General features: G+C 42.9%; 1 protein-coding gene across 1 annotated transcript; it reads left to right on the top strand.

Moving 5' to 3' along the window:
- The first annotated feature begins 9,187 nt into the window (after positions 1-9,187).
- LOC102854683 (protein SEC13 homolog) lies at positions 9,188-10,169 on the top strand. Its single transcript, XM_006902188.1, has one exon. The coding sequence runs from the start codon at positions 9,201-9,203 to the stop codon at positions 10,167-10,169; it is 969 nt and encodes a 322-aa protein (XP_006902250.1). The 5' UTR covers positions 9,188-9,200.
- Positions 10,170-11,623: the final 1,454 nt, after the last annotated feature.

The raw sequence follows: 11,623 nt of genomic DNA, 5'->3' as shown, positions 1-11,623 counted from the left end.
ATTGGGAGAATCTGCTGTTGGGGATCTCTCCAAAGTACTGAAGAGCAATGACGCCAGTCTATAGACTAAGATGTGGATGATCCCAGCCATGGTCTTTGCAATTATTTGCTATGCATCAGAAAGCTGATAGAATAAGAATAGATTCCTTTGAGTTGTGGTACTGGAGAAGAGTACTAAATATACCATAGACTACTAGGAGAAAAACAGGTTCGTCCTGGAAAGGGTGAAACCAAGTTTCTTCTTGGAGACAAAGATTTTGAAGCTCTGTCAGACATACTCTGGGCATATTTCCAGGAGGGAACAGTCTTTGGAGAGCAACATCATGCTTGAAAGAGTAGAGTGAGAGGGCAAGAGAGGAAGTCCCCGGATGAGATGGATTAACTCAGTGACTGGGATAATAGGGGTAAGTGTGTCAGAGACAATGAAGTTGGCTGAAGATAGAGCAAGGTTCAGAGTTGTTGTACATAAGGTCGCTGTGAGTTGCAAGTGACTCGATGGCACGTAACAGCAACACTACTGGTCAGAACTGACCCTTAGCTGACCCTCTAGTGGGTTTTTAAGCATAGTTAATCACATGAGAATAGATTGCCCATCTTTCTTCCGTAGTGCAGCTGGTTGATTTAGACGACATGTCATTGAGGTTGCAGTGCAGCTTCTTACCATTAAGCAGCCAAAGCTCCCTAGTAAGCCTGAAAACACTTGGCACATAGCAACAAAAACATAAGTAGTCTGTGAAATCCAGGAGCCTCTTATTTAAAGCAATAAGGACCCAGTAGGATGGTCTTTGTGATTAACAGTTGGTTAAGGGTGGGAGCCTTTCATTTAAAGCAGTTGTATCCAAAAAGGTAGGTCTTTTTTATTTGATAAACAGTTGATTGGGAGCTGGTACTCTTGTTTAAAGCTATTAGGATCCAGTAAGTAGGTCTTTGTGATTAACAGTGGTTTGGAGGTTGGGAGCCTTTTATTCAAACCAACTAGGCCTTGATAGGTAGTTCCTGGTGATTATCAGTTGGTTGAGGGCAGGGAGTCTCTTATTTAAAACAGTTGAGATCCAGAAGTTTAGACTTTTTTATTTGATTAACAGTCAGTTTGGGGCTGGGAAGTTCTTGTTTAAAGCAATTAAACTTGATAGGTGAGCCTTAGTGATTAACTGACAGGGACTGGAAGCCTTTTATTTTAAGCAGTTGCTATCTATATATTAGGTCTTTCTAATTTGATTAGCCTAATTTGGGAGCCTCTTGTTAAAAGCAACTAGGACTCGTAAGGTGGGTCTTTGCGATTAACAGTCAGTTGAGGACTAGGAGTATCTTATTTAAGGCATGGGCATCCAGAATACAGATTTTTTATTTTATTAACTGTTAATTGAGGGCTGGGAACCTCTTATTTAAAACAATTAAGACTCAGTAGGTGGGTCTTTTGACTTCTGTGGCTTAGTGCCTCTTCTCTTCCATTTGTAGCATGCTATTGTCTTGGCCCGAGGACCCAAAACTCTTTGAAGGTATCAGACCTTGACCCATCACGGCTTCTGGGAAAAGTGGGCATACCTGTATTGTGTGGGGCCAAGTTGATTTTCCTGCCTCCCATGCTGCACTCTGCCCCAAAATTCTTTAAACGTCTCCAGCCTTGACTGGCCCACCAGCTTCTCGGGGAAAGTGGGTGTGCCTGCATTTTGTGTGGCAAAGTTGATTGGTAAAGTCTGCTGTCAGACACTTCTCCAAAGTACTGAAGAGCAATGATGTCAGTCTGGAGACTAAGATGAGCCTAATTCAGGCCATGGTCTTTGCAATCATTTGTTATGCAGCAGAAAGCTGGATAATGACTAGGAATGATAGAAGAATTGATGTCTTTGAGCTGTGGTGCTGGAGAAGAGTGTTAAATATACCATGGACTACTAGGGGAACAAACAGGTTCATCCTAGAAAGGGTGAAACCAGGATGCTCCTTAAAGGTAAAGATCCTGATATCTGATATTTTTTTTGACATGTTGTAAGGAGGGACCAGTTCTTGGAGATGGACGTCATGCTTGGGAGGGTGGAGGGACTTCACAAGAGAGGTAGATCCTCAATGAAATGGATTGATTCAGTGTAAATCCTCAATGAGATTGATTAATTCAGTGCCTGGGGTAATGGTGATAGGTGTGTTGGAGACAATAAAATTGACACAGGATAAAAAAAAATTGGCACAGGATAGAGCAGGGTTTAGGGATGGTGTACATAGGGTTGCTATGAGTCAAAAGCAACTCGATGATACATAGCAACAACAACAATAAGATGGGCCTAAGATAACATTGTTGGGGCCTGGGAGCCTCTTATTTAAAGAAGTTGGGATCCAGAAGATCTTTTCTATTTGATTAACAGTAGTTTGGGGCTGGAAGCCTCTTGTTCACAGCAATTAGGACTCAATAGGAAGGCCTTTGTGAACAACATTTGCATTGGGACTGGAACTTCTTATTTAAGCAATTAGTTCCCATAGGTGGGCCTTCATGATTAACAGTCGGGGGGCCTGGTATTTGGAACCATAATGTAGGTCTCTTTTATTTGACTAACAGTTCAGGGCTGGGAGTCTTTTATTTAAGGCATTTTACTTCCCTGCATGTGGGCCTTTGTGATTAGCAGTTGGTTAGGTATTTGGAATCTTTTATTTTAAACAATTAGTTCATCATAGGTCTGGGAGCCACTTATTTAAATCAATTGGCATCTATAAGGTAGGTCTTTTTAATTTAATTAACAATCTGCTGAAGACAGGGGGTCTCTTATGTAATTAAGTATGGACCATTTGGGTGGGCCTTTGTGATTAACAGTTGGTTAAAAGCTACAAAACTCTTATATAAAGCAAGAGATTGAGGTTGTTAATAATTTCAGCCTGCTTGACTATACAATCAACATTCATGGTACCAGCAGTCAAGAAATCAAAAGATAAATTGCACTGGGGAAATCTGTTGTCAGGTACCTCTCCAAAGTACTGAGAAGCAAAGATGTCAGTCTAGATATTAAGGTGCACCTGATCCAAACCGTGGTCTTTGAAATTACTTGCTGTGCATCAGCAGTCTGACAATGGCTAAGGATGACAGAAGAAAAATTGATGCCTTTGAGTTGTGGTATTGGAGAAGAGTCTTAAACATACCATGGAAACAAGGAAGCAAATAGGTCTGTCTTTGAGAGAGTGAAACCCAGTTTCTCTTTCAAAGCAAGGATTTTAAAGCTTCATCTCACATACTAGGCCATATGGCCAGGAGGGAACAGTCCTTGGAGAAGTACATCATGCTTGAAAGTTTGGAGGGACAGCACAGGAGATATAGACCTCAGGTGAGATGGATTGATCCAGTAACTGGGGCAATGGGAGTACATGTGTCATAGTCAGTGAGATTAGCTCAAAACAGGGTTGGCTTCAGGACTACTGTACATATGGTCACTATTTGTTGCAGGTGACTTGACAACACATAAAAAAAAACAACAGGAAAAGTTCTCCACTGGTGAGTCTTTGTGGTTAAAAGTCAATATTGGCTGTGAGCCTCACATTTAAAATAATTAAGACATTGTAAGTGGGCCTTTGTGATTAACAGTTGGTTGAGCCCTGGGAAGGTCTTGTTTAAAGCAATTAGGACCCAGTATAAGAGAAACCTATACTTGGACCTGGAGGCAGTTGTCAGAACAGAGCAAGGAAACACTGCATGGTTAAAAATTGGGAAGGGCGTGCACCAGGGATGTGTCCTGTCTCCATACCTTTTCAACCTGTATGCAGGACAGATTATCCGGGAGGCTGGGCTCTATGAGGAGGAATGTGGGGTCAAGATTGGTGGAAGATCTATCAACAATCTGCGATATGCAGATAACACAACCCTGCTTGCTGGAACTGAGGAGGACCTGAAGCGCTTGCTGCAGAGGGTCAAGGACTGTAGCCTTCAATATGGATTGAGGCACAATGTCAAGAAGACAGAGATTCTCACTAATGGACCAACTGGCAGCATCAGGATGGATAGTGAAGAGATTGAGATTGTTCACAGCTTTAGTTTGCTTGGCTCCACAGTCAACACTCTTGGCACCAGTAGCCAGGAAGTTAAAAGACATATTGCCAAGGCAATGTCTGCTGTTATGGACCTCTCCAAAGTACTGAAGAGCAATGGTGTCTCTCTGGAGACTAAGGTTCGTCTGATATAGTCCATGGTCTTTGCAATCACTTGTTATGCATCAGAGAGTTGGACAATGACTAAGGAGGAAAGAAGGAGAATTGATGCCTTTGAGCTGTGGTGCTGGAGAAGAGTATTGAGGGTACCATGGACTGTTAGGAAAACAAACAGATTCATCCTGGAAAGGGTTAAACTGGCTAGCTCCTTGGAGGCAAGGATTCTGAGGCTCCATCTAACATACTTGGGACATGTTGTAATGAGGGACCGGTCCTTCGAGAGGGGCATCATGCTTGGTAGGGTGGAGGGACATCGCAGGAGGGGAAGGCCCCCTATGAGGTGGATTGATTCAGTGACTGGGGCAATTGGGATGGGTGTATCGGAGATGGTACGAATGGCACAGGACAGAGCAGAGTTTAGGGCTGTTGTACATAGGGTCGCTATGAGTCGCAAGCAACTCGATGGCACATAACAACAACAACATCAGAGAGCTGGACAATGACTAAGGATGACAGAAGAATTGATGCCTTTGAGTTGTGGTGCTAAGAGTCTTGAACACACCATGGCCTGCCAAGAAAATAAATAGGTCTGTCTTGAAGAGGGTGAAACCAAGTTTCCTCTTGGAAGCTAGGATTTTGAAGCTATATCTCACAAAATTTGGCTATTTGCCCAAGAGGAATTGGTCCTAGGAGAAGGACATCATGCTCAGAAGGGTGGAGGGACAGTGGAGGAGAGGAAGACCTTGGATGGGATTGATTGATATAGTAACTAGGGCAATGAGAGTAGTTGTGTCAGTCAGTGAGACTAGCTCAGTACAGGGCAGGCTTCAGAGCTATTGTACATAGGGTCACTATGAGTTGCTGTTGACTCGAAGGCACATAACAAACAACAAGAGTTGGGTTTTTATAATTAATGGTTGGTGGCTGGGGGGGGGAATTGTCTCTTATTTAAAGCAGTTGGGCTCCTGAAGGTAGTTGTTTTTGTTTGTTTGGGGTTTTTAAAATTTTTTTTTATATTAACGGTCTGTTTAGGGGCTGGGTGCCACGTGTTTAAAGCAATTAGGATCCAGAGAAGGACATCATGCTTGGGAGGGTGGAGGAACAGCGCAGGAGGGGAAGGCCCTCTATGAGGTGGATTGATTCAGTGACTGGGATAATGGGGATGGGAGTGTCAGAGACAGTGCGATTGGCACAGGACAGAGCAGAGTTTAGGGCTGTTGTACATAGGGTCACTATGAGTCTCAAGCGACTCGACGGCACATAACAACAACAACATGTGAGTTTTTGTGACTAACAGGCAGTTTGTGGATGGAAGCCTCTTGTTTAAAGCAGTTGGAATCCAGAATATAGGTCTTTTTTACTATATTAACAGTAAGTTGGGGCCTGGAAGCCACTTATTTAGAGCAATTAGAATCTATACACGAGCCTTTGTTATTAACAGGTGGTTCATGGCTAGGAGAGTTTCATTAAAAATGTTGGAATCTAGAAGGTTGATCTTTTTTTTAAATTTTATTAACAGTCAGTTGGGACCTGGGAGCCTCTTTTTTAAAGGAATTATGACCCAGTTAGGGGGCCTTTGTGATTGACAATTGATTGTGGGTTGGGAGTCTCTCATTTAAGCCAGTTAAATTCTGGTAGGTGGGTCTTGTGATTAACAATGGGTTGACATCTGGGAACGTCTTATTTAAAATGGTTGAGAATTCAGGAGGTAGGTCTTTTTAGTTGATTAATAGTCAGTGTTGGGTGGGGATACTATTATTTAAAGCATTTAGAACTCAGTAGTAGTTGGGCCTCTTGTTATGCATCAGAGAGTTGGACAATGACTAAAGAGGATAGAAGGAGAAATGATGCCTTTGAGCTGTGGTGCTGGAGAAGAGTATTGAGAGTACCATAGACTGCTAGGGAAACAAACAGATTCATCCTGGAAAGGGTTAAACCGGGCGGCTCATTGGAGGCAAGGACTCTGAGGCTCCATCTAACATACTTTGGACATGTTGTAAGGGACTGGTCCTTGGAGAGGGACATCATGTTTGGGAGGGTGGAGGGATAGCACAGGAGGGGAAGGCCCTCTATGAGGTGGATTGATTCAGTGACTGGGGCAGTTGGGATAGGTGTATCGGAGATGGTGGGAATGGCACAGGACAGAGCGGAGTTTAGGGCTGTTGTACATAGGGTCACTATGAGTCACAAGTGACTCGACGGCGCATAACAACAACAACAGTTTGGCCTCTGTGTCCATTGGAGGCTTGGAGCCTCTTTTTTATAGGCATTTGAGTATAGTTTAATGTGATTAACGGTTGGGTGCTGGGAGCCTCTTCCTTAAAGCAGTTTGGATCCAGAAAGTAGGCCGCTTTTTTTTTAAACAATCAGTTGTGGGATTCAGAGCCTCTTATTTAAAGCAGTTAGGGCCCTAGAGGAAGGCCTTTGTGATTAACAGTCATTTGGGGATTGGAGTCTCTCATTTAAAGCAGTTGGCATACAGAAGGTACATCTTTTTTATTTGATTAACAGTCATTTGATGGCTGGGAGTCTTTTCTTTAAAGCAATTACTACCTGGCAGTTCAGCCTTCATGATTAACAGTTGATAGGGGGCTAGGAGCCTCTTATTGAAATAAATTAGGTTCAGGTATGTGGCCTTTTTGAGTAACAATTGATTGGGGCCTCTGAGCCTCTTATTTAATGCAGTTGGGATCCAAAAGATAAGTCTTTTCTAATTTGATTAATGGTGTGGACTGGAAGTCTCTTGATTAAAGCAATTAGGATCCAGTATGTGGACCTTGTGATTAACACTTGATTGGGCCCTTGTGTGAATCTTGAATTGCTATTATGGGTAAATTACTAAATTATTGGGTTTTGTACTTGAGAATACTTTGTTCTAATAAATACAACTCTTATTTGTTAGTTTTCTGTACTGAGGTAACTTGTGGATTGCTGTGATGCTGGAAGCTATGCCACTAGTTTTTTAAATGCCACAAGGGTCATCTATTGTGAACAGGTTTTAGTAGTGCTCACAGATTGAGAAAGAATAGGAAGCAAGATTGACATCAATGTCTTAAAACCCTATGAGCAGTAGGGGAACATGGACAGAAGCAGAGTCCAGATTGGAAGTCAATCAAAATAAGTAAAAATAGTGGCAAACATCCTTTAATAATTGGAACATGGAATACACAAAGTTGAATGTGGAAATACGAGAAATTGTGAAAAATCAAAATGGCATGAATGAACATCGATATTCTAGGCATTAGTGAGATAAAATGGACTAGTTTGGGTCACATTGAATAAGATAAATCACATATTATACTAGGCTGGGAATGGAAAATAGAAGAAGAATGGTACTGCATTCATAGTAAAAAAAGTCAATTTCAAGTTCTATCCTGAAGTACAATGTGGTGAGTGATAGGACATTATCAATATGCATACATAGAAGCCCTGTTAATATGACTATTATTCAAGCATATACTCGTATAACTAAAGCCAAAGAGGAGGAAATTGAGATTTTTTACCAAATATTACAGTCCAAATTTGACCAAACATGCAGTTAAGATGCATTAATGATAATTGGTGACTGGAATTCAAAAGTGGAAACAATGAAGAAAGAATAGTAGTTGGAAACTATGGACTTGGTGGTGACAGAAATGAGACTGGAAATAGAATGACCAAAGTTTTTGTTTTTTTTTAAAATGCAATGGTGGTGCACCAGAGCAGCGCACACCGGAGCGAGCAGGACAGATGGAATTTGAGTGAGAACTATTACTAACATAATCAAATTGGAGGCCTCAGTGGGGAGTAGTGATCCTCAGCGGAGGCAGCAAGTCCCAGTGTGGGGCAGCAAGCCTCAGAGGGGAGCAGCAAGCCACAATGGGACCCACCTGACAGAAGCAAGCAGGACAGCGGGAATTTGAGGGAGGTACTTAAGAGGAGATTGCTAGACCACGTGGGACCTCTTCACCTTAAGCAGGAGGGAGTGAGACAGCTGAAGCTTGACTAGGGTGGCAGATCCAGTTCTCGAAGGGAAAACCAAGGCTTCCTGGTTTTCTTACAGGTCTCCATGCACGCCCTCCTCCCCATGTGTGTCTGCGAGTACAGCCACCCTACATGTATCCACTCGCACATTTGCCCAACCTTCTTCTGGCACAGTGACTTCAGATCAAGAACACATGAAGAAATGTTCAAAATCCCTAGCTCTAAGAGAGATGAAAATCAAAACAACTATGAGATATCATCTCCAGTAAGAATAGCAAAATTTAACAGAACAGCAAACAACAAATGCTGGTGAGGTTGTGGAGAAATTGGAACCCATATTCACTGTTGGTGGGAGTGTAAAATAGTGCAACCACTTTAGAAGGCAGTATGGAGCTTTCTCAGAAAGTTGGAAATAGAAATACCACTTGACCCAGCAATTCCACTACTGGGAATATACCCTAAAGAAACCAGAACTGCGACCCAAGCAGATACATGCTCACTCATGTTTATTGCAGCTTTGTTCACAATAGCAAAGAGTTGGAAACAACCCAAGTGCCCATCAACAAACGAATGGAGAGAAAAGTTGTGGTATATTCACACAATGGAATAAGCTGCATTGAAAAACAAGGAACTCATGAAATATTATACAAAATGAGTGACCCTGGAGGACATTATGCTGAGTGAAATATCTCAGTCACAAAAGGACAAATACTGCATAGTGCCACTGTTGTAAAGCAGGACTGAGATCGGAGTTGGGGGGGGGCGGGAAACTATGAGATAAATAATGTATACCGCATTGAAACAGATGAGGGAGAGAACTGTTTAGAAGGAATATACTATTAGATATTATTGTCATGACAAGTGTCTAGAATGAGAGCTGCATAGTGAAGTGGACTAGGAGAGGCATTGTATAAAAATGAAAGTTTGGGGTGTTTTGGGGTTTTTTTTACTTTTTAAAGAGAAAACAAACAGGGGGAGAAGGGTTGGCAGGGAGGATAGTGTGCACCTATAAATGAATGGAAATCCAAAGTCTCTGTAAATTTTCATTAAAAGAAATTTTAAAAAACCAACACACAGGAGGTTGCTTGCTGGTCTCTAGCCACCTTCGCCCCAGCCATGGTGTCAGTAATCAACACAGTGGACACCTCGCATGAGGACATGATTCATGATGCCCAGATGGACTACTACGGCACCCGATTGGCAACCTGCTCGTCAGACAGATCTGTCAAAATTTTCGACGTCCGCAACGGGGGACAGATCCTTATTGCTGACCTCAGGGGCCATGAGGGCCCTGTGTGGCAGGTGGCCTGGGCACACCCCATGTATGGCAACGTCTTGGCCTCCTGCTCGTATGACCGCAAAGTCATCGTCTGGAAGGAGGAAAATGGCATCTGGGAGAAGACTCATGAGCACACAGGCCATGACTCCTCAGTGAACTCCATCTGCTGGGCACCGCATGACTTCGGCCTGATCCTTGCCTGTGGGAGCTCTGATGGGGCCATCTCCCTGCTGACCTACACCGGCGAGGGCCAGTGGGACGTGAAGAAGATCAGCAATGCCCACACGATCGGTTGCAATGCTGTCAGCTGGGCGCCTGCAGTTGTGCCCGGAAACCTCATAGACCAACCATCAGGACAGAAACCCAACTACATCAAGAAGTTTGCATCTGGTGGCTGTGATAATCTTACCAAGCTGTGGAAGGAGGAGGAGAACAGCCAGTGGAAAGAGGAGCAGAAGCTGGAAGCACACAGTGACTGGGTTCAAGACGTGGCCTGGGCCCCCTCCATTGGTTTGCCAACCAGCGTCATCGCCAGCTGCTCCCAGGATGGGCATGTCTTCATCTGGACCTGTGATGATGCGTCAGGCAGTACATGGTCCCCTAAACTGCTGCACAAGTTCAACGATGTGGTGTGGCACGTGAGCTGGTCCATCACGGCCAATATCCTGGCTGTCTCCGGTGGAGATAATAAGGTGACCTTGTGGAAGGAGTCGGTAGATGGACAGTGGATATGCATCAGTGATGTGAACAAAGGCCAGGGGTCCGTGTCCATCTCTGTCACAGAGGGCCAGCAGAATGAGCAGTGAAGGACAGGCAGGGATGGCTCCCTACCTGCAAATTACAGGCCTGCCTCTGCCGGGAAACCCAGCTAGGCCACCAAGGAGCAGTTCTGCCACCTCAAACAGGTTGGCCCAGGCATCGTTCCAGGTCAGCTCCAGTGTGATCAACTGCCTTAATGTAATTGAGTGTTGCTTATAATTTACGCTCCAGCAGAAAGCATTCATGTTACAGAGAAAACTCTTATGATCTTCAAATCTATTGTTTTAAAGTATATTTTGGCCATTTTTATGTGTTTTGGGCTCAGGCATTTTGGGAGTTTTGTTTCCAAAGTAATTGAATAAAACCATATTGCTTATAAAAAAAAAACAAAGAAAAAACCAACACACAAATGGCGACTTTACACATTGGCCTCACCTGATGGACTGCATAAGAATCAGATTGACTACAACTGTGAGAGGAATAATTGGAGCGGTTCAATATCAGCAGTCAAAACTAAGCCAGATGTGGGTCATCAATTACACCTTGGCAAGTTCAAATTGAGGCTGAAGAAAATGAAAACATGTCTACGATCACCAAACTATGATACTGAGTCTATTCCACCTGAATTTAAAACCATTGGAAGAATAGTTTTGAAGCACTGAAAACCAATCATCTAAGACCAGATGAGCTGTGATATGTTATCAAGACTATCCTCCATGAAGAGAACAAAAGGTCCTTATAAAGATAGAGAAAGGAAAAAAAAATGAAATGGATGTCAAAGAGACTCTCAAAATTGCACTAGAGTCTTGAGAAGCCAAAACAAAGGGGAAGCATGCCAAAGTAAAAGGCTGAACAGAAAATGTCAAAAGGCAGTTTGAGAAGACAAAGCAAAATATTATAATGGAATGTGCAGATAGCTGGACTTGGAGAATAAAAAAAGGAAAGACTTTCTCTGCGACTCTCAAGCTGAGAGAACTGAAAAAGAAATTTAAGCCTCAAGTTGCAGTAGTTGAATAACCAAAAGCATCAAAAGAAGATGAAGAGAATACACAGAATCGCTGTGCCAAAAAGAACTGACACAGAAAAATTTCAAGAAGTACCATATGAGCAGGAGCAACGGTAATGAAGGAGGAAGTTTAGCTGCACTGAAGGCATTGGGAAAAAATAAGGCCTCAGGATACCGATTGACTTTTTTAAATTAACAGGTGCAGCCCTGGATGCGATCACCAGTCTATGTCAGGAAATATGGGGGACACCCAATGGATTGGAAGAGGTTCATATTTGTTCTCATTTCCAAGAAAGGTGACCCAACAGAATGTGGAAGCTATCAAACAATATCATTAATATCACATGCAAGCAAAATACTGCTGAAGATTGTTCAAAAAATGGCTAGAATAGTTTATAGGTAGGGAATTGCCAGAAGGTCAAGCAGGATGTAGAAAAGGCCGTGGCAAAAGGAATATCACTGCGGATATAAAATGGATCCTGGATGGCTGAAAGT

Source organism: Elephantulus edwardii, unplaced genomic scaffold (genome assembly GCF_000299155.1).
Source record: "Elephantulus edwardii isolate Elephantulus edwardi_28Jun2011 unplaced genomic scaffold, EleEdw1.0 scaffold00378, whole genome shotgun sequence".
Lineage (NCBI taxonomy): Eukaryota > Metazoa > Chordata > Mammalia > Macroscelidea > Macroscelididae > Elephantulus > Elephantulus edwardii.
This window is presented reverse-complemented; position numbering and strand designations above follow the sequence as displayed.